The following is a 19,423-nucleotide window of genomic DNA, read 5'->3' on the forward strand; positions in this document are numbered from 1 at the left end:
GGCACACAGAATGAATAAATAAATGAATTTATTTATGAATAAATAAATAAAAATCTTAAAAAAAAAGTGAGGTAAAGGAATGAGAAAGGTGGGAGAGGAGATAAAGGTCCTATGGAGCCCCCCCTCCCCCCATCTGCCTCTGGATGTCTGCAGCATCTCTGAAGCCAGCTGCGCCCTGTCCAGTCACACTCTGGCGTCTCTAACACCCCTCCTGCCCCCAAGCAAGATAGTGGTTTTGGTGTTGAGGAGGGTGGGCAGTTTCCAGCGCATTGTTTACACCAAGGCTTTATAGTTTAGATAAATCAGGGGGAGAGGCACAAAAGACACCTGGGAATGAGGGGCTGGACAGGAGAAACTGAGGCTGAGGGCCTCAGGAGGAGGTCAGGGCCATTTCCCAGGCAAATTCTCCAAGTTGTAAGGCCAGGGTTTCAAAACATTTTTTTTTCTTTTGTACATCTCAGCGAGGGCCACTCTGACCCCAAAAGTTCTGCCTGACCCCAGGCAGCTGCCTGGTGGGTGCGGGCAGGGCAGAGGAGTGTCCCCGGCAGCAGCCAGCACCCCCCACCCCCTCCTGATTTACGTCGCCCCAGGCGGTGTGCGGGGGGGGGGGGGGGGACGGAGGGCGGAAAGGCGCAGGGAGACACGGCTCCGGGGCCCCCACCCTCGCAGCGGGACCCCCACCCTGGCCTGCGGTCCGGGAGAGCCGCCCAGCTGTTTCTGATTCTCCCGTGCTCCTGGCCCGCCGCGGGTGAGGGGCCGAGATCCGCTCGGGACGGCCGTCAGGGCGGGGAGGCCTGGTCCGCCCCCCGCGCCCCCCACGCCCCCGCGCACCCCGCGCCCCCCGCTCGCGCCTCCCAGTCTCCGCGCGCGGGCCCGGGCAGGCGGGTGGGAGCCGCGTCCGAATCCCGCGGCGGCTGCGGTGGCGGGGGTCGGCGGACCCGGCAGCGGCAAGCCCCAAGCCGCAGCGGAGGGCAGCTCCCGCCGAGCCGCCGCCCCGCGACCCCGTGGGCAGTGCGGAAAGGCAGTGCAGGGGCTCCCGCCGCTCCCCGAGGCACACGTTCGACCCATTTCGCAGAAGCGCAAGGAACGAGAGGGCTCAAGGAAAACGGGCGCATCCCCGCGGCTGGGCCGCGTCACTGGGGGCCGGAGGGCCGGGGCCGGGGCCGGGGCCGGGCCGCGCGTGCACCCCCTCCCGGGCTCCCGGCCGGCACCCACGCGGGTTGCGGGTGTGGGTGAGGGCGCTAGGACCCGGCGGCGCGGCGTCGGCCGGGCCTGGGCGCCGCGGGCCCCCGAGGGCGCCCCCGCGCCCCGTGTCACCCGCCGGGCAGGTGGGGGCGCGGCGCGGGGCAGCGCGGAGCGCGGGGGGTGCCGCGGGGCGCCCGGGAGCGGCGCGGGCGGAGCCGCCCACAGGCCCGCGTGTCCCCGGCTCCGGCCCCGCCCCGCGCCGTCCAATGAGAGCCCGCGCCGGGGGCCGTCCGCACACTCTGCCCGCAGCCCGCGCCGCGCCGCCGACCCCTGACACCGCGCCCCGTGAGCCCGCCCGCCCCGCGCCTCGCGCCCCTCTCGGCGAGCCTGCGCGCCGGCCCCCGGCCTCCAGGTGCTCGGGGGCCCCGGCCGGCGGCGAGGCCGATGGCCCCCCGGGGCGCTGGGGAAGGCGCAGCCTGAGTACCCCGAGCCGGTGCCCCGTCCACGCCCCCCCCCCCCCCGGGCCGCGCGGCGGGAGTCCTCGGGGAGCTATGCTGAGGCCGGGCGGTGCGGAGGACGCCGCGCAGCTGCCCCCCCGGCGCGCCCGCGCCCGCGCCCGCGCCCCTGTGCCCTCGCCCGCGCCAGGCCCCGTGGCCCCCGACGGCGCCCGGGCTTCCTCCCGCCTCGGTCTTGCCTGCCTGCTGCTGCTGCTGCTGCTGACGCTGCCGGCCCGTGTAGACACGTCCTGGTGGTGAGCGAGGCCGTGGGGCGGGGAGGGCGAGGCGCCGGGTCAGAGGCCGGGGGCAGCCGGGGGGAATACGCCGCTCCTGGCCCCGGTGGCCCGGGAGGCCAGGCTTCGGCTCCGACGGGGCCGGGGCGACCCCAGCAGGACTGTCACTTAAGCTGCGGAGTGTGGGGGGGGCGGGCGGAGAGGTGTGCGCGGGCCGGGGAGGGGGCCTGGGCGCTTGGGGCGAGGACGCCGGTGGTCCAGGCTCCCCGGACTCCCACGGGCCGTGCGCCCTCCGTGTCAGCTCAGTCCTCCCAGGGAAAGGCTATCTTCCAAGTTTCTCTCTGGGTGGACCCCGGGAACGAATCGCCCAACTGGGGCCTTGGGTGGCGGTCCAGAGGGCCCGGGGAACGCGAAGGTCGCCCCGGGCGGGGGGGGGGGGGGGGGGGGGGAGAAAAGGGCAGCGGGCCCAGAGCGAGGAGCCTCTCGTTAGTCTACTCCACCCCGCACTGCAGTTCAGCTTCGGTGAGGCTGCAGCACCCAGCACAAGGTTTATAAGTGGAATCAAGGCACAAATATTCCATTAATTCCCACAATTAAAACAAACAGAACACTTGGGTTTGCATAATTTAGGCGTTTGTCTTCAGCCTCAGCCTGGAGGATGTTATTTCGATCCCTGATATCCTTCTCTTCTTCCTTTTTCTTCCCCAGATGACCACCCTATCTCTTCCAGCTCTCTCCCCTCCAAGAACTAGAGGCTTCTGAAGTCCCACAGTATTGAGACCCTCCCCTCAGATTTCTTGCAGGCCTTAGACTCCAGACACTGCACAAGAGGGCCGATGAGGCAAAAGGCATTAAAAACCCACTGGGTGTCTGGTCTTTCCCCAATCCTCCTGCCCCCCACCCCCCCTCCAGACCTGGATGGCATTCATCTTTTTCTCTCAGGAGAAAGAGCCGCTCTCCCTCCTCCCCCACCTTCTGTTGATGGGGGCAAAGGGGGAGGTGGACAGAGAAAGGCAGTCTTCTCATCTTTTCTCTTCATGGACCCCCCCCCCCCCCAATCAAACTGGCCTGACTGGGCTCTTGCCCCTCCCTACCCAGCAGTGCCCCTTCCTTTCCTGATTCTGCCCCTCCCCCCCACCCTCCCCACCACAGAGTGGTCTCTCCTCCCCTTGCACCCTGTGGCTTTTCTCCTCTAGACTTGGAATCTGGGCTAGAAGGGTTGAGGGGTGGCTGGCTGAGGGGGTAAGCGAGCTAGGGCTGCAGATTCCTATCATTTCAAGATGCGTTGCTCTCCATCTACAACACCCACCCCCCAGCCCCCATTTTCCTGTTTCAGAAAAATCTCTCTTTTGGATCTTTTTAATCTCTGCAGTGTTGGGGAAGGCAAGGGAGGGGGTTCTGGATGGGGGAGAAGGGAGGCTTGTATCTTACATCTGGCTTGAAACATTCTTCCTAAGGGAAAGAGAAGAGGGGATGAGGAGAAAAGCCTTTCAAAGTTCAGAGTGAGATCAAAGCCACCCTAAACTGTCAGGGGCTCATTTTGGCTGGGGATTTGTGTGTTCAGTGGCCTGATGGAGAGAGGATGAAGTGACCACTGTGCATCTTTATCCATCCCAGATGGCAGTTTGCTCTTGGGGACTCTTATTGCTTCTTACCAGTTTGGGAACCACTTGGTGTTTAGGTGAGCAAGTGTCACTCTGCTGATTTCGGCATCTTGGTAGTGCTTCTTGAAGACCCAACTAGGGTGCCTCCCGGCCCCCATTTTGCCCCCTTGGCTACTCCCACTCCTTTCCTTTCTCCCTTCTACTACTCTCACCCCACATGGTTCATATTAAATATCTTGGAAAAGCTCTGGGTAGAAGAGCTAGAGACGGGGCAAGCCCCTGATACAGAGGGAGTCAGTAGTCCCTGTGAGAGGGAGGAAAGCAGCAATGGAGCCAGGATGGGGAATGAGTGCACAGATCATTTCAATATCCTTGCATCACACCTGTCACAGCTGTAGGCTCCAGGTGCCTGCCTCAGTGGTCATCACTTCTGAGATAAAAGTGGAAAGCTGCTTTCTAAAGGCAGGTCACACGGGTCAGGTGATTATCTCTCTTTCCTTTAGGAAAAAAAAAAACAAAACAAAAACCCAGCAAGATTGATACCCTGTCCAAACCCTGGAAGAGATGCCTGTTGACTGTGTGTCCATGTTCCACTCTAGAGCAGAAGGTCACCACTATCGCCAGCTAACACTCTGATCTTCCCCACAGCCCTTCCCTTACTCTCTGGTCACTCTTTCCCTCTCCCCACCTCTCACTGGAGGAGGAAACAGATGGTCTCTTCTTATTCTGTGAAAAACAGAACAAGAAATAGGGGGCTCCTCGCATGGGCTGCCCTGTTTCATTTTGCATTCTGCAGGGAGCCGGATGTAGGGAACCCAAGAGCAGGACAGTGTCTGCAGATTCATGAAGGGAGAGGAGCAGAGCAGTATTATTAAATTAGCATTACTGTTACGGACAACAATTGCCATTTAATGAGCCTTTACTAAGCTCTGGACCCTACAGTTAAATACCTTAGGAGCATCATCTTCTTCCATCCCCAGAGTAATGCAATGAGGTAGATACTATCATTATCCCCATTTCACGCATAAAGACAATGGGGGCTAGGAGGGGAGTGGTAAAGAACTTGCCCAGGTGCACACCAGTTTTGGAGCTAGGTTGCCTCTATTCCTGGTTAAGCACTGTATGCTCTCTTGCTTGTGGGATGAACACAAGCTTGGGCTCTGGAGTCAGATGTCCTTGGTTCTCTGACTAGCCCTGATGGACAGAGCTGGGTGTGAACCTCAGTTTCTTCTGAAAAATGGAGATCTCTGTCTCGTAGGATTTTTGTTAAGGAAAACGTTTCAAGAACTGTAAAGTACCATATAAATGTTGTGGTGTAGAGAAATTTAGGGAGGGTAATAGTTTTATCCCTGCATTCAAAGCCCTGTGTGGGCTGGGCTGAATTGTGTACACCAGGGGACTGTAAGAGGGGAAATGAAAAGAGGATCCCTGGCCTCATTAAAAAGACACAAATATAAAACATCTGCAAATAGGCTGGCAAATCAACAGGAGTAAAGCTGTAATTGAAATGAAGTTTATGGCTGGCTAGGGGGGAAAAGAGAGTTGGCAGTAAATCAGAGTGGTTAGGTGTTTATTTAACAAAGTTACTAAGTATCTGCCATGTGCCAGACACTGTTCTAGGTTCTGGGGATACCAAAGTAAGCAGAACAGACAAAAATCCCTACCTTCATGGATTAGGGTGTCTGAATCACCTGGGGTTGTTGGTAAAAATGCAGATTCTGATTCCATAGGCCTGGAGTGGGGCCCAAGATCCCCAGATGATGCTGACACTGCTGTTCTAGGGACCACACTTTGAGAAGCAAGGGGCTAGAGTAGGGTATGAGTCACTCTGTCAAAGGAAGGCATGTGAATTGGTCAGAAGCAGGTGAAGAGAGCATAGCGGGGCAGGAAGCCGGGAAGGCAGTGAAAACAGAGCTGGAGTCAAGGGCATCTTGCCTCTTACCAGCCAATGAGCTGGGGGTGCCTTAAACATCTTTGTGCCCTAACAGCTGAGCTCAGTGCTTGGCACATGGTAGGCATTTTGCAGGCATGTGTTGAATTGAGAGGGGCCTCAGGCTCAGTTTTATTGGAGGCCCTCGCACCAATGGCAAGGGGCTGACCACTGGCCAGTAAGCAAGCACTCTGCTCTGCAGAATCTTAGTGGGGCACTTAATGCAGCTACTTAGTGGGGTATGGGTGGTAGTAGAGAAACCATTATTCTCCTGTCTTAGACACTGAACAGATGTTCCCACGCTCAGTGAGGATGTAACAAGAAGGACCAATGTGGGCTGCAGCAGAATGGATTTAAGTCAGACCACAGGAAGGACTTTTTGCCAGATTTTGGCCTGCCCCACTCCAGACTGTCTCATGAGGGCTGGATTACTGGTCTCCCATTCCCATCCAACCCCCCTTTTTCCAAGCCCCAGTAAAAAAAACAAACACCCATTGCTTAGACCAGTACTTGGGCTGAACTAGGGAAGCAGAACGGTGGTGAGACAGGGACCAGCTCCAATTCCAACGGTCTTGATTCTCCAAACAAAGCACCGCGGCAGTGGGTGTAACTCAGGCTGTGCGTCAGGCGGCCTTTTCCGGCCTGGCCCAGCCTGGGGTGTTTATTTTGTTTGTTCCTGGAAGCTATTGCCCTGATGGACAGTACTGCTGGGGACACTGATTCCATGGGATTTGTCAGTGGTGGGCCAGCCCTTTCCCCCTCCCCTGGGACAGATGGGCCCCATCAGCCATGAGCTCCAGAAGAGGCAAGCATCAGCCTCCTAGTGTTTGTTTGAGTTGGTGTCACCAGCGATGACCTAGTTTGTGGGTGAGGGCCGGGTGCGCAAATGTGGGCGGGGGCGGTGGGGACATGGAGCCCAGGGCAGTGCAGCTTTTCCCCTCTCCCCACTGGCTGCCTTCTGTTCTCCTCATCCACTTCTAGGCCCATTTTTGGAATTTTTCCCAAACCACAGGCTCATTCACAGCCCAAACCAAAATCTTTTCAGCCTTTAGCAGCAACTGTCCTCCTTGACCCCCACACCTGTTCAGCAAAGGGGAGAGAGGTATCCCTTTGATGTGCTAGGAGAGGAGAACAGAGAATCCCCAGCAAGCCAAGGAAGGCACTAGGTGTTGGGAGAGACAGTGAGGGAGTGAGAAGTAGATGAATGGGTCAGATCTCACTTGGTGGCCTTGTGGGGAGAAAAGATGATGATGATACAGTCCTATCTTCTCTGAAATGTTCTTCTTGAGGCTTATGGTAGAGTCCAGGGCTAAGAGCATTTGAGTGAGGAGAAAATATTGCCTTGAGAAATTTGAGATGATTCTAGCAATCCACCTAATTTTTAGTAACCCACCCCAATTAACCATTTTACAGTTGCTTGAATCAGGCAGACTAGGGATTGGAATATGTTGCTTTGGCTTCCCACAGCCAATAGCCCTCTGCCCATGCAGGTTTATCCAGGACATCAGGCCTTCTAAGTTGGGGAGGATGACTGTAAAAGAACATTCATTAATTAAGAAGGGCCCTGGGACCTGGAAATAAAGGGTATATGGAGGAGATCTGGGGGTGGGGTCTTTCTTCCCAGACCTCAGGACTGGGGGGTGAGGATTTTTTGCTACATGGGTCTGACTCGAGCTGTAAACATTCTCATAATTGCCCAGTATGTCTCTTTCCACTGGCCCCTCCTTGTCTCCATCCTCCTTTCCCCAAACCATGTCTTCATGGATCAGCCCCGTAGGACGTGCCTCTTACATGTGGGTGTAAGAGTGTTGTCTCAGACTCTTGTTTTGTTAGTTTATTTTTCTCTGAGGCTCTTAATGTTTATTAAATAAACAAGCAATGGGTTTGTGTGACATGCCCATGGCTTCTATGTATGTGACACATGCCTGGCCCGTGTTCTGAGAGTGTGTGTCACTCTGGCCTTTGGCTGGGGAGCGGGTGATGGTGAGAGACCGCTCTGCAGCTGCGTAACCATTTCTCCAGAGCTTGTGGGGAAAGCTGTACCCATTGGCCTCGGGGAATGTGGGTTGGAGGAGGGGAAGGAACCTCTCTGAGTTCTGAATGCCAAACCTCTCCCCTCCTTATCCCCTTTCATGAGGCAGGAAAAGGACCAGAACACGGGGCCATTTGACAGGGCCTTCTCTACCTTGCAGGTACATCGGGGCACTGGGGGCCCGAGTGATCTGTGACAACATCCCTGGTCTGGTGAGTCGGCAGCGGCAGCTGTGCCAGCGTTACCCAGATATCATGCGCTCAGTGGGCGAGGGTGCCCGAGAATGGATCCGAGAGTGTCAGCACCAGTTCCGCCACCACCGCTGGAACTGCACCACGCTGGACCGGGACCACACTGTCTTTGGCCGAGTCATGCTCAGAAGTAGGAGCCTCTTCCACCCTGCCCCAACTGCTTCTCTTTCTGTGCCTGGGGTGGTGAGTTAGTAGGATAGGCATGATCCTCCTCCCCTTTCCTACACATTGCCTCATAATCAGACGGTTGAGGGCAGAGCCCAGGATACAGTTGGGAACAGACCCTCAGTACCTGAGAGATGTAGGCAGGGGCCCCTCTAAACTCCAGTATTCTAGGACAGCACAAAGGTACAGGGTTTCCTAGCACTTCCATCTTTCTTCTTCCTTCTCCCTTCCCTCCCCAAGCCCAGCCTGGGTGTTTCCATCCAGTGTAAGGCTGAGGACTAGGAATGGCTGCTCTCTTCTTACTGCCACCATCACTACCCTCATCCCAACACTCCAGTAAGGCAGCAAGGGATAAACAGAAAGGTGATATGTAAATATTTGGAGAGTTGGCGGCTTGGCAAAAGCGCTAAGGGGAGCCAGACAATAAACTAGGAGAAAGGGAATAAGATGGGAATCTGGCAGTGTCTGGGGGCCAGGGGTGATGAGTCATCAATCCCCAAGAGCAGGATGGGAAGGAAGTAGGCCGGGGGAAGTAGCAGGTCTCCCCAAACAGGCTGACCCCTGGGCTGGGGTCTCCATTGTAGGGGAACTGTCCAGCAGAGCAGGCCTGAAAAGGCCTGGAATGTGGACTGAGGCAGGCTTAGCTGAGCCTGGATTGGCACTCAGTGGGAGGGGATGACTCACTGTCAAGCTTTTCAATGGATGGACCCAGAGAGTTTGGAAGAAAGCAAGAGTACAGGTCAGCCCAAGAGGTCAGATGTACAAAGAAGTGGACAGAGAGTAGTGAGGATCGAGGGGGAGAGGTCAGATACTCTGGGGAATGCTCTTGAAAAGGAAGGGTGCCTTGAATAAAGGGGGTGCAGAAGTTGCTCTATGAAAGACAAGAAGAGAGGAGGCTGCAGAGCCGGGAGTTGTGTGGGCTGAAGAAGGTGACAGACATGGGCCTCCCTTCTGAAACCTACTTCTACTTTTCTCTCTGCAGGTAGCCGGGAAGCAGCATTTGTATATGCCATCTCATCAGCGGGGGTGGTCCATGCTATCACCCGTGCCTGTAGCCAGGGTGAACTGAGTGTGTGCAGCTGTGACCCCTACACCCGTGGCCGACACCATGACCAACGTGGGGATTTTGACTGGGGTGGCTGCAGTGACAACATCCACTATGGTGTTCGCTTTGCCAAGGCCTTTGTGGACGCCAAGGAAAAGAGGCTTAAGGATGCCCGGGCCCTCATGAACTTACATAACAACCGCTGTGGTCGCACGGTCAGTACTTATGTCTATGCATGTACATTCATGTCTGCTGGGGGTGACCAGTATGTGTGATCATGGACTGAATGGGAAGGTGGAAGCACTAATGGCTTCTTCACTCCAAAGGTCTCAGCCCCTATGGGATAGGAACAGTACATACAAGGGAGCTTGGGAATGTCTAGATTCAACCAGGTGCATAATGTGTCTTCACAGAGGTGGAAAGAAGGAAAAGGTAGAGAAAAGAGGGGAAATAACTGTTTTTTTTTTAAAGGTTTTATTATTTTATTTATTCATGAGAGACCTAGAAAGACAGGCAGAGACACAGGCAGAGGGAGAAGCAGCCTCCCTTCTGAAGCCAGATGCAGGACTCGATCCTGGGAATCCGGGGTTACGACCTAAGCTGAAGGTAGACGCTCAACCGCTGAGCCACCCAGGTATCCCGAGGGGAAATAACTTTTTAAGAAGGAAAAGAACCACCTCCATAAAGACTGAGGAGGATGAGATCTTGTTCTAGTCAGTTCATTGATTTCTGAGCACCTCCTATGTGCCTAGTATGTACTGTGCTGGGTAATGACATGCCAAAGAGGTAGAAGGCATGGCACCTTGAACCCTAAAAACATGTGATAACTGGAGGATGTGACAGCATGCTGTAATTACGAACATAATCCTGTGGCTCTGAAGTTCAAACAGGCTACCATGGAAAGGAAAGCACTGTTGGTCCAGGAAGGATCCCTGAAAGAAGAGGTTCTTGAATTTGATCAGGAAGAAAGGGTGGGATCTGACAGGGGAAGAGGAAACAACCGATGGCCCCCCTGTCCAGCCTAGGCCAGGTCCGGCAGATGTCAGAGCGCTCATGGTTTCAGCCCTGGGGAGGACTGAAAAGTGCCCTGACTGGCTGCCTCTCCCTTACCTGCTTCCCCACCACCCAGGCTGTGCGGCGGTTTCTGAAGCTCGAGTGTAAGTGCCATGGCGTAAGTGGCTCCTGTACTCTACGCACCTGCTGGCGTGCGCTCTCAGACTTCCGCCGCACAGGTGACTACCTGCGGCGGCGCTATGATGGTGCTGTGCAGGTGACGGCAACCCAGGATGGTGCCAACTTCACAGCAGCCCGCCAAGGCTACCGCCGTGCCACCCGGACTGACCTTGTCTACTTTGACAACTCCCCAGATTACTGTGTCTTGGACAAGGCTGCAGGTGAGTAAGGAAAGGGACATGCATACGAGAGCCCTGCTCTTGGTGCAGGCACCCCTGGTTAATCATGATGTTAGGGGAGCAGTATTGTGGGAGGAGTCAGTCTCCTCCCTACATGAACACCTTATAATGAGATTGATGATCAATGCCTCAGGCCTCCGGTCCCAGGGCTGCCCATGCTGGGGAGAAGTCATCTGTCACTCCTTTAAATCCCCAGCATCTGAGGGTATAGTAGGTGCTATTCAGGGAATGTTTAAACGAGTCACCCATTTTCCACAGCCAACAATGAGTGGACTGAACAGGAAAAGCATGTGATGGAGCTCTAAGTCTCTGGCTCTTTATGATCTAGCTAAAAAATGAGATGCAACAGGGAGACAAAGGCAACTGCAAAAGACAGATGACTTGAGAAATCAAGAAAAGCTTATTTGAAAATGTGGAATTGAAGCTCTTTCTTGAAGTGTAGGGATGACCTGGACAGCCTACAGAGACCAGGCAGATAAGCAGAGTGGCAGGTGGGAAAGTACACAACTGTTCTGGGAACTGAGAACTCAGATTCATCTGAATGATGGTTTGGGATAGGGGAGACTGGAGATAAGAAGATGGGCTCCAGATTAGACCATTAGTGGCCTTGACAGGCTCTATCCAGTGTGCTGCCATTGAAGATTCAAAAATGGAGTAGGGGGAACACGGATAGAGGAGATCCCAGGAGGGCTAATCACTAGCAGCAACCTGTTTTTTATTCTGTTCCAGGTATTTGTAGTGGAATTCTTGGGGATGCTGGCAGTTGATATGCTATCACCCCCAAAGAGGAGAAGTTACCATCTTGGCTCTTATTTTAGTTCAGGCAGGTTAGACTAGGAACAACCTGCAGCACAAAAGAACTGTTCTTCCCCTGTTACTGTCACAGGCTCTCAGGCTCTTCTCTGTAGACTTGGCATTCAGGCCTTGGGTGAGAGAGAGCCAGAGACCTCAGTTGTCTTCAGGTCTGTTTGTTTTCACCCATCACTGTTCTTCATGAGAGTCAAGTGGCTCAGAGCAAAACTGGGCACAGAAACAGGGTGGGCTCCACCCAAGTAACACCCAAGTAGTTTGTGTCCTTTGGATGGTGCTAGGAGAAGGGTTAAAAGAGCCCTTCCAATTCTCCCAGTGACTTCCCGCCACTAGGTATGTTTTCTCCCCACGTGACAGGATTCAGAGGACTACTCTCTGAATGCCTTGAAATAATTCCGTAACATCCGAGGTGTAAGCCTATGCTGCCATCCTTAAAATGCACCTTTGGGAAGGATCTTTGGAGTTACAAGGGAGGATGGGTTCATATGTGTGTTAGTTTTTCTTAGAGACATAAAATTAAGTCTCATAAAACCCAAAGTGGAGCCTGGAATTCAAAGGGTGTAAGTCATCCCAAAAGGGAGTAGGGGGCCAGAAATTCCCTCCAAAGCAGTCCTATCCAATTGAACTTTCTGTGATGACAGAAATGTTCTATGTCTGTGCTTTCCAATACGGTAGTCACTTACTTACCCACATGGTATTATTGAGTATTTGAAATATAGCTAGTGTGACTGAGAAACTAAGTTTTAAATTGTATTTAAGTTTAGTTAATTTAAATCTGGATGACCACATGTGGTCAATGGCTATTACACTGGACAGCTCAGCTCCAGAAAGTAGAAGAGCTTTGGCTACACAAGAGAAGGACTTAAGCCCAGTCCTTGGAGTTAGGAGACTAACAGAAAGAGTACAACTAGTTAGCCTACACACCAGAGAAGTGGCTTCCTAACATTTTGGATTTAAACTCCTGTCGTTAAAAAATTCTTGGAGCGTGTACCTCCAAAATGTGGATATTTACTTATAACAGATAGATACTAATATGTACATTACAAAACATACAAAGTAGAGATTTTAAGTTTATGAGATAAAAAACAAATATAGAAGTTCTAAGTTCTAGCATTTTTCTTTGCATATCGCAGTAGAATGCACAGCCTACTGTGAGAAAATCAGTCATTCTGTTCCCCTTCCTCAATCCCCAGGTCAGTCCCTGACCCATCTCTGTGGAAGGGTTAGAGTAGGTACTTTCTAGGGTCTACCCCTTCCAAATTTCTATGATTTTATGATATGTTGGCAGGATATCTTTTGCTAAAATCAGTCAGAATGAAGTCCTGAGCATTCTCCGTTCAGGGAGAGAACATCATCCTTTCCCTTCAAGGCTTCCTAACTGTAAGGGGCAAGGCAAGGGATATTCTGTAGGAATCCCATAGGGATATGCTTCTGGGCAATAAAGCTAATCAGTTCACCTCCCTCAGTTGAACAGAGATTATAGTCATGGTATAACAATCCACTGAGTCAGATGCTACTATTATGCCTATTTTCATAGGAGAAGACTAAAGTCCAGAAAGATGAACTACCTTGGGAAATCACACAGCTAGGATGTGGCAGAGCTGGAATTTAAACTTGGACAATCTGACAATAAGGCCTATGCTTTTAATGGTCATACTGTACTACTTCCCTGAATAGTACAACTTAATAAAAGATCAACTACGGACCGAAATACTAACAAATGGTAGCTGGATCAGAGTTGTGGCAAGACTTCTTGGAAAATATAAATTATAGGCTAAGTTGTTGTTTTTTTTTGTTTTGTTTTGTTTTTTTTAACTTTTTAGTGTGGACAACTTCAAACAAAGCCCTTACCCAGCTTTAACAGGAACATTTTAAGGCCAGGTCTTGAAAGAGATATGGAGCCGTGTATTGGCAGGGGGGCTGTTGCAGGTGAACTCAATGGTCTTTGGGGAGCCTTAATGGTGGGAAGAAGCCAGGCTGGTGCAGAAGGAAGTAAGAAGATGGTTATTTTGGCTAGTTGGGCATATTTTCAGGAAAAGAGATTCTTTATGGCTTCCTCATGAGGATGTGGGTAAGGGAACCCAGAGCATAAGAGGTAACTTGGTTCTCACTCTCTCTTTTCTCCAACCCAGGTTCCCTAGGCACTGCGGGCCGAGTCTGCAGCAAGACATCTAAAGGGACAGATGGTTGTGAAATCATGTGCTGTGGCCGAGGATATGACACAACTCGAGTCACCCGTGTCACCCAGTGTGAATGCAAATTCCACTGGTGCTGTGCAGTGCGGTGCAAGGAGTGCAGAAACACTGTGGACGTCCATACTTGCAAGGCCCCCAAGAAGGCAGAGTGGCTGGACCAGACCTGAACATATTAATACCTCACTCATCCCTCTACTTCAAACCTCCTGACTCAAAAGCACAAGATCTTTGCATGCACACCTTCCTCTACCCTCAACTCTGGGCTGCTACAGTTTCTATTTAAGGACTTGGAGAATAATCCAGAAGGACTCTAGTGTCCTGACTGGTTCCTTAGCCCTAGGAAGGAGTTGATAGGGGATGTAAGAAATTGAATGGCTCCCTGACTGCCCCCTCCAGAGGTTAGAAGGGACAGTGGAAGAGGTAGGGGTCTTCGGAGTTATATAAGTTGCACTAAAGCACATGGTCAAGGCTCATTTTTCCTTTCTTTTGTACCAGCTTCCTGACACTTCTTGTGTGTGCAAGAGGAAGGGTACCTGGAGAGAGCTTCTTTGTGTTCCTACCTGACTGAGAGTAGACGGGACAGAGATGAAACCACATCTCTTCCCTGGGTCAATTTGAGCAGACTGCCTGGTACCCCAAAAGGAACTCTTAGGCTATGACCTTCTTCCATTATCAAGAGCCTGGGATTGCCAGATAAGAGTTAGCCATAGTGTACAAGGTTCCATTCACATCCTCATAGGTTTTATAAACTGCTGTATTTTGTAGGGGAAAAAGTTATATAACTATACACACATACATTTCTCTTCCAATCTCCCTCCTCTTTTCAACCTATATCAGACAGCACGTTGCTCACTCCCCTTTTGCTCACTTGCTGCCTGTTCAAACCCAGGGGCATGGAGTGGTTCTTAGCCTAACATATCATTAGAATACCCTAGAACACTCCTGAGAAAGAATAATTTAGCAAACTTGCCTAGGCCTTGGGATTTATTTCTTTTTAAGTTTCTATGAATTATTCTGGAGGTCAGCCAGGTTTGGGAAGCCCTCAGTAAAAAGGTATGGGATTCATGGGGGGTGGGAGAGGGTAACCGGCCTGATCTCAAGGGCCCCACATGAGTCATCCGTGTATACTAAGCAGGTTGGGAACTCTGGCTCGGCCAGTTTTTAGGAGAGGATCCTGGTCTTTGAAGCTAGGAATGGAAGCCAGTGGCTACAGAGGAAAGAATTGCTGGGGCTTGGGGCCAAAGTGGTAAACAGCTTTGAAAGCAGCCTTTCCCCATTTATTCAACAAATTTTTATTTACTGACTCTCCAAGTCCTGGTGATTATTATTGTTCACTCCATCTTTGGCTTAATAGGGGAATTCCTTCTATGCTACTACCCACTGCCTAATTAAGCTTGCAGTAGTGGAGTCTCCAGAGATGGTAGGCTTAGTTAGTAAGCTAGGGGAGAGGATATAGAGTCCCAAAAACTATGATGTCCTATCTTTCTGTGACTTGGACAATGGCTGTCTCTGCCTGGTGATATTTTAAAAGACCAGAGTAGCATAGAAATTTGCAGTTATGACAGACTTGGATTGAAATCACAGATGTGAGATTTACTGTTTTGGATATTTTGAGCAAGATACCCAAATTCTCTGAGCCTTTATCGTCTCATCTGTAAAACGAGGTTATAAACTTATTCCACATATTCAGTTTTAATTATGAACCCAATTCCAGCCAACAGATGCTCTTACCAAAGTCCCTAACTGGTCTAGCCCATCGTGACTTCTCTTGGAACCTTCCATTGAGAACTGTAAAGTATTGACAGCAGGCTGCAGATTAAGGGGCCCACACACGGAATTCTGAATATAGGTGCACTCCTCCTTTCCAAGTTCCTCTCCAACATCCCTTGGGGTCCTCACGTGTTTGTGGAGCAGCTTCACTCTGCACAGGCAGCAGAAGGATGGGGGAGTCAAGCTCTGGGCCATGGGGGCAGATTTATTTGGATGATAGGACTAATATTTGTGTAACCTGCTGAGACCTGTGTGGGAGAGTTTAGGGTGGTTTTTCTTTTGGTGAGGGGTTTGCTCCGGTTTCACATCTATTAACACAAAACATGAGCTAGTCAGGGCCCTTGTGGTCTGCGGTGAGGGGATTCCTGTGGAGAAATGGGACTGAGTGAGTCAGGCCAGGGGAATGTCTTCCTTGCAGAGTAGAGTCAACTGGATAACTGATGAGCCAATGGTGGGATTAGGGAGGGGGAAACAGGAGGGGAAGAGAAGAGCTTCTGACATCTTGAGCTGGGATGAGGAGGAAGAAAGCCTTGGGGTAGTGGGAAGGTGAGAGGGTCATAGTCAGTCTGAATCAAGAATAGAGCTGATGGAATTTATATAAGGGTACTGTCTGTGGGTAGAGCCTCAGGTCTTGGTCAGCCCCTGCTCTCACAAGAATGCTGGGCTTACCACATCATTGAGAGGGAGGCATTTCTGGGACTTCAACCCAGGTTCAATCTGCCTGTGTTCTGTCACCTATTCCTTTTCAGTTCCTTCCCTGTGGAAGGAGCTGACATCTCATTATTGCTCTGTGCTTCTCCTAGCCTCCAATTCTAGTTTGTAGAGGTCCAAGTTTTACAATTTCCTATAAACGATTGAGAAGAACAAGCTGTCCAGAGAGTAAGATATTTGAACAGAGGAGTGGACAGTGAGAGAAAAGAGGTCCATGTGAGTCCCACTACAGAGGCTATGTGGTCCCAAGAAGGAATGATGACCAAACAAGTAATTTTTCCTCTTATTTCTTAGCTTGCCTCTGCATTCTTTTTTTTTTTTTTTTTTTTTTTTAAATTTATGATAGTCACACAGAGAGAGAGAGAGAGGCAGAGACACAGGCAGAGGGAGAAGCAGGCTCCATGCACCGGGAGCCCGACGTGGGATTCGATCCCGGGTCTCCAGGATCATGCCCTGGGCCAAAGGCAGGCGCTAAACCGCTGCGCCACCCAGGGATCCCTTGCTTCTGCATTCTGATTGGCTTTAGACAACTGGCATCCATTCTGCAATAAACAAACTAATTTATTCGAAACAAGCAGCAAAAGGAGAGCTGCATTTGGTGCAATCAGGGCTCCATTTGGTTCTGCTGTCACCCACTCACTGCCTCTAACCCCCTCTCCTACCCCTTCTCTGGTCAATAGAGGTCTGTCCCTCTTGCAGCTGTCCCCTAGCCCCTCTCCTCTCGGACACTCCTTCGTGTCAGTCCTCATTTCTTCACACTTTTAATATTTAGTAGAATGCATTGCAGAAAGTGCTATTTGGATACAAAGTTAACTTCAAAGACATGATCTCCATCCTTTAAAAGTCTTAGACTCTTTTAGAGAAGGCACATGGCTGAAGTACCTCGGCTGCACAGCCTGTAGCCAGTTTCCATCACGTACAAGTAAGAAAGCCAGCCTTAACCTAGTCGTGCAGATAAGAGCCAATGTCTGTTATTGCTAGCCTTGAATAATAGCACAAACCTATATGCTTTCTTAGAATGATGCTGGAAAAATGAAATCAGGGACTTGGGATTATTTTTTAAAAATTAAAAACTGCCTGGCCCTGAACGTCTGTTTGTAGAAAATCTTGTAGGTCTGACTCATGACCACTCATGGCCTCATTTCTCTTCCTCCCTACTGCAGAGAGTAATTTCTTCTCCTTCTTACCTCCCGTAGTAAGAACACCAACCCCTAAGTCTTTTGCCAAATTCTCAGATCCACTCAGGACATTGGTTTCTACATGGCTTAACAGAAGAGAGATAATCAGGTTTTCTCCCTCTCAGTCTTTTCTGAGGTTTTTAAACACCCTCAGTGGTCATAGGGCAGAAGCCCAAGGGAGGACACCAGGGAGAGTATGTTTCTCATCCCTGGGAGGCCGTCAGCCTTGCTCCTGCAGCCAAATTACAGCACCAGAGAATAATGTGATGCATTCCTGGGCAGGTCCGTGGGACCCTGGGCTCCTGGGCCTTGTGGAGAGAGGTGCCAGACACAGAGCTCTCCGTAAGCAATCCTGCAGAGCCGCCCCCTGGGTGCAGAAATGAAATACGGGAAAGCTTCACATTACACGGAGACCTGTAGCTCACACCTGGTTATTGATGGCCTTGGCAGAGGCCTCTGCCCCCACTTTCCACTTAGGAAATGCTTGCTACTATGGGAGCTGGGCACCTTTGAAGCAATGTTGGAAAACAAGAAAGATGCTTCTTTTCCACTCTTTGTTCCTTCTGTGAGCCTGCACACAACGCTGAGGATATGCACACACATGAGGTGCGCTTCTGTGGACATACACTATCTTCTCCCAGGCCGCAGCAGAGTTCTAGTCCTCCTCCCTCTCCCCAACAATAAAATGAGCAACTGGATTTCGGTCAAATTCTTCAAAAATCATACCAACATCAGAGATTCAGCCATCACAAAGGAATATTAAGAAGGTCCATTATTAATACGCAAGCAGCTCTGTGGTTTGGGGACGGGTATTCCCCTGGGAGGTGGCAGGAAAAGGATGCAGAAAGGGCATAGAGAGGAGAAATCAACAGGAGACAATTGCCACCCAAGCGGAATGGCTAAAACCGTGGGACTTCTCATGGCTGGTTCATGCTGGAGGTGGTGCAATTCCTGCCCTGTGTGCTAAGACTGATGGGGCAGCCTCCTAGGACTACACGAGGTAGGATTACCAAGCCTGCTGACCACGACCTGTTATTTTTAACAAGGATAGCTTTGGGTACCCGAGATAATCTCCTCTGGAGAGAGGTACTGGAGAGGAGCAAGCAGTGGCTTTACTAAGGTAAATATGTCACAGTTGCTGCACTGAATGGAACTTTCCTAGAAGCTGTTATTCCCTTTGGGTGACTGGCAGGTTTCAGGCAATAGCCAGTGGTGTGTCAGTAATATGCCTGTCCCTGACCCAAAAGGTCAAAGGGAAAGAAGAGAGGGACAGGTTTTTTTGTTTCTTTTCTTTTTTTTTTTTTTTTTAAGATTTTAAAAAATTTATTTATTCAGGAGAGACAGAGGCAGGGACACAGGCAGAGGGAGAAGCAGGCTCCATGTAGGGAGCCCAACGCGGGACTCGATCCCAGGTCCCCAGGATCATACTCCAGGCCGAAGGCGGCACTAAACCGCTGAGCCACCCAGGCTGCTCAGAGAGGGACAGTTTTTAAGTACATGTTTTCACCTCCCATTCATGGCTTAAATTATCCCTGAGCAGCTTTGTGGGTCTTCCTCACTTAAGACATTTTAGTCATCCTAGAGTTGAAAAAAGCAAGTGAAGCTTTCTCCCCTGGGCCCCCTAACTCTGAACTACTGTGTGTTCACTTCCATTAGGCCTATGAGTCTATGGGTGGAGCAGCTAGACACAGAAGTTCTCTTTCTTTGACCCAAAGGAGCTGAAATCCAGTGACTTTACTTCACCACCACCAGCCCCTGAAAGCAAGCCTTACCAGAAAGGCTGAGTGAATAAAAAGGGAAGACCATTTATTTTTTTATTTTTTAAAGACTTTATTTATTCATTCATGAGAGACACAGAGAGACACAGGCAGAGGGAGAAGCAGGCTCCCTGTGGGGACCCGATGTGGGACATGGGGGTCACGCCCTGAACCTAAGGCATACGTTCAACCACTGAGTCACCCAAGGGCCCCAGGGAAGAACATTTAATCCACATTGTCCTACTGACAACTTTCAAGGTGGAGTTTCCCCAAGAAAAACTGTGATGTTTGTAAGAAGCATTTTCAGGTACAAAATGCTTTACCATGGACATAATTTTCACAGCCACCCTGTAAGGCAAGAGACATTCTCGCTGTACAGGTGCTGTTTAGAAAGGTTCAGTGATTTGTCCAAGGTCATGTGATACTGAGTGGCGCAGACAGAACTCAAATCCGGGGCTTCTCACTTCAAATCTTGTGTGTTCTTCTCAAAGCCTGAGAACATGCCTCTGGCTGGAAGGGTCAGAGTCCCAGCCCCTTCAGAACAGACACTGATACAAAATATTGAGGAGAGTATATGTGAGCAGAATTTACAAAAGAAACAGCCTAGGCCTTCTCTAGCCACATCAAGGAATCCCCTGTCATTTCCGC

At 51.1% G+C, this 19,423-nt stretch overlaps 2 protein-coding genes across 9 annotated transcripts in view; one reads left to right on the forward strand and one right to left on the reverse strand.

The window, feature by feature from the left end:
- Positions 1-1,734: 1,734 nt before the first annotated feature.
- WNT2B (Wnt family member 2B) lies at positions 1,735-17,716 on the forward strand. Its single transcript, XM_072769038.1, has 5 exons — positions 1,735-1,936; positions 7,642-7,862; positions 8,880-9,157; positions 10,072-10,336; positions 13,297-17,716. The coding sequence occupies exons 1-5, from the start codon at positions 1,737-1,739 to the stop codon at positions 13,524-13,526; spliced, it is 1,194 nt and encodes a 397-aa protein (XP_072625139.1). The 5' UTR covers positions 1,735-1,736; the 3' UTR covers positions 13,527-17,716.
- ST7L (suppression of tumorigenicity 7 like) overlaps positions 13,833-19,423 on the reverse strand; it is an 88,312-nt gene continuing 82,721 nt past the window's right edge. For 7 of the 8 annotated variants that reach the window (XM_072769028.1, XM_072769024.1, XM_072769037.1 and 4 more), the window contains one exon: positions 13,833-15,280. In XM_072769028.1, coding sequence (XP_072625129.1) covers positions 15,176-15,280 — 105 coding nt within the window. In that variant the 3' untranslated portion in view covers positions 13,833-15,175. Of the gene's footprint in view, positions 19,324-19,423 lie in introns of all 8 variants that reach the window. The other variant, XM_072769026.1, reaches the window with a different exon arrangement.

This window comes from Canis lupus, chromosome 12 (assembly GCF_048164855.1).
Source record: "Canis lupus baileyi chromosome 12, mCanLup2.hap1, whole genome shotgun sequence".
Classification (NCBI taxonomy): domain Eukaryota; kingdom Metazoa; phylum Chordata; class Mammalia; order Carnivora; family Canidae; genus Canis; species Canis lupus.

Bases quoted from the DNA above. Each gene is read 5' to 3' on its own strand.
- WNT2B (XM_072769038.1), top strand. From the start codon at position 1,737: ATGCTGAGGCCGGGCGGTGCGGAGGACGCCGCGCAGCTGCCCCCCCGG. The intron at 7,863-8,879 runs GTAGGAGCCTCT...TTCTCTCTGCAG, and splicing joins TGGCCGAGTCATGCTCAGAA to GTAGCCGGGAAGCAGCATTT. The intron at 10,337-13,296 runs GTGAGTAAGGAA...TCTCCAACCCAG, and splicing joins TGTCTTGGACAAGGCTGCAG to GTTCCCTAGGCACTGCGGGC.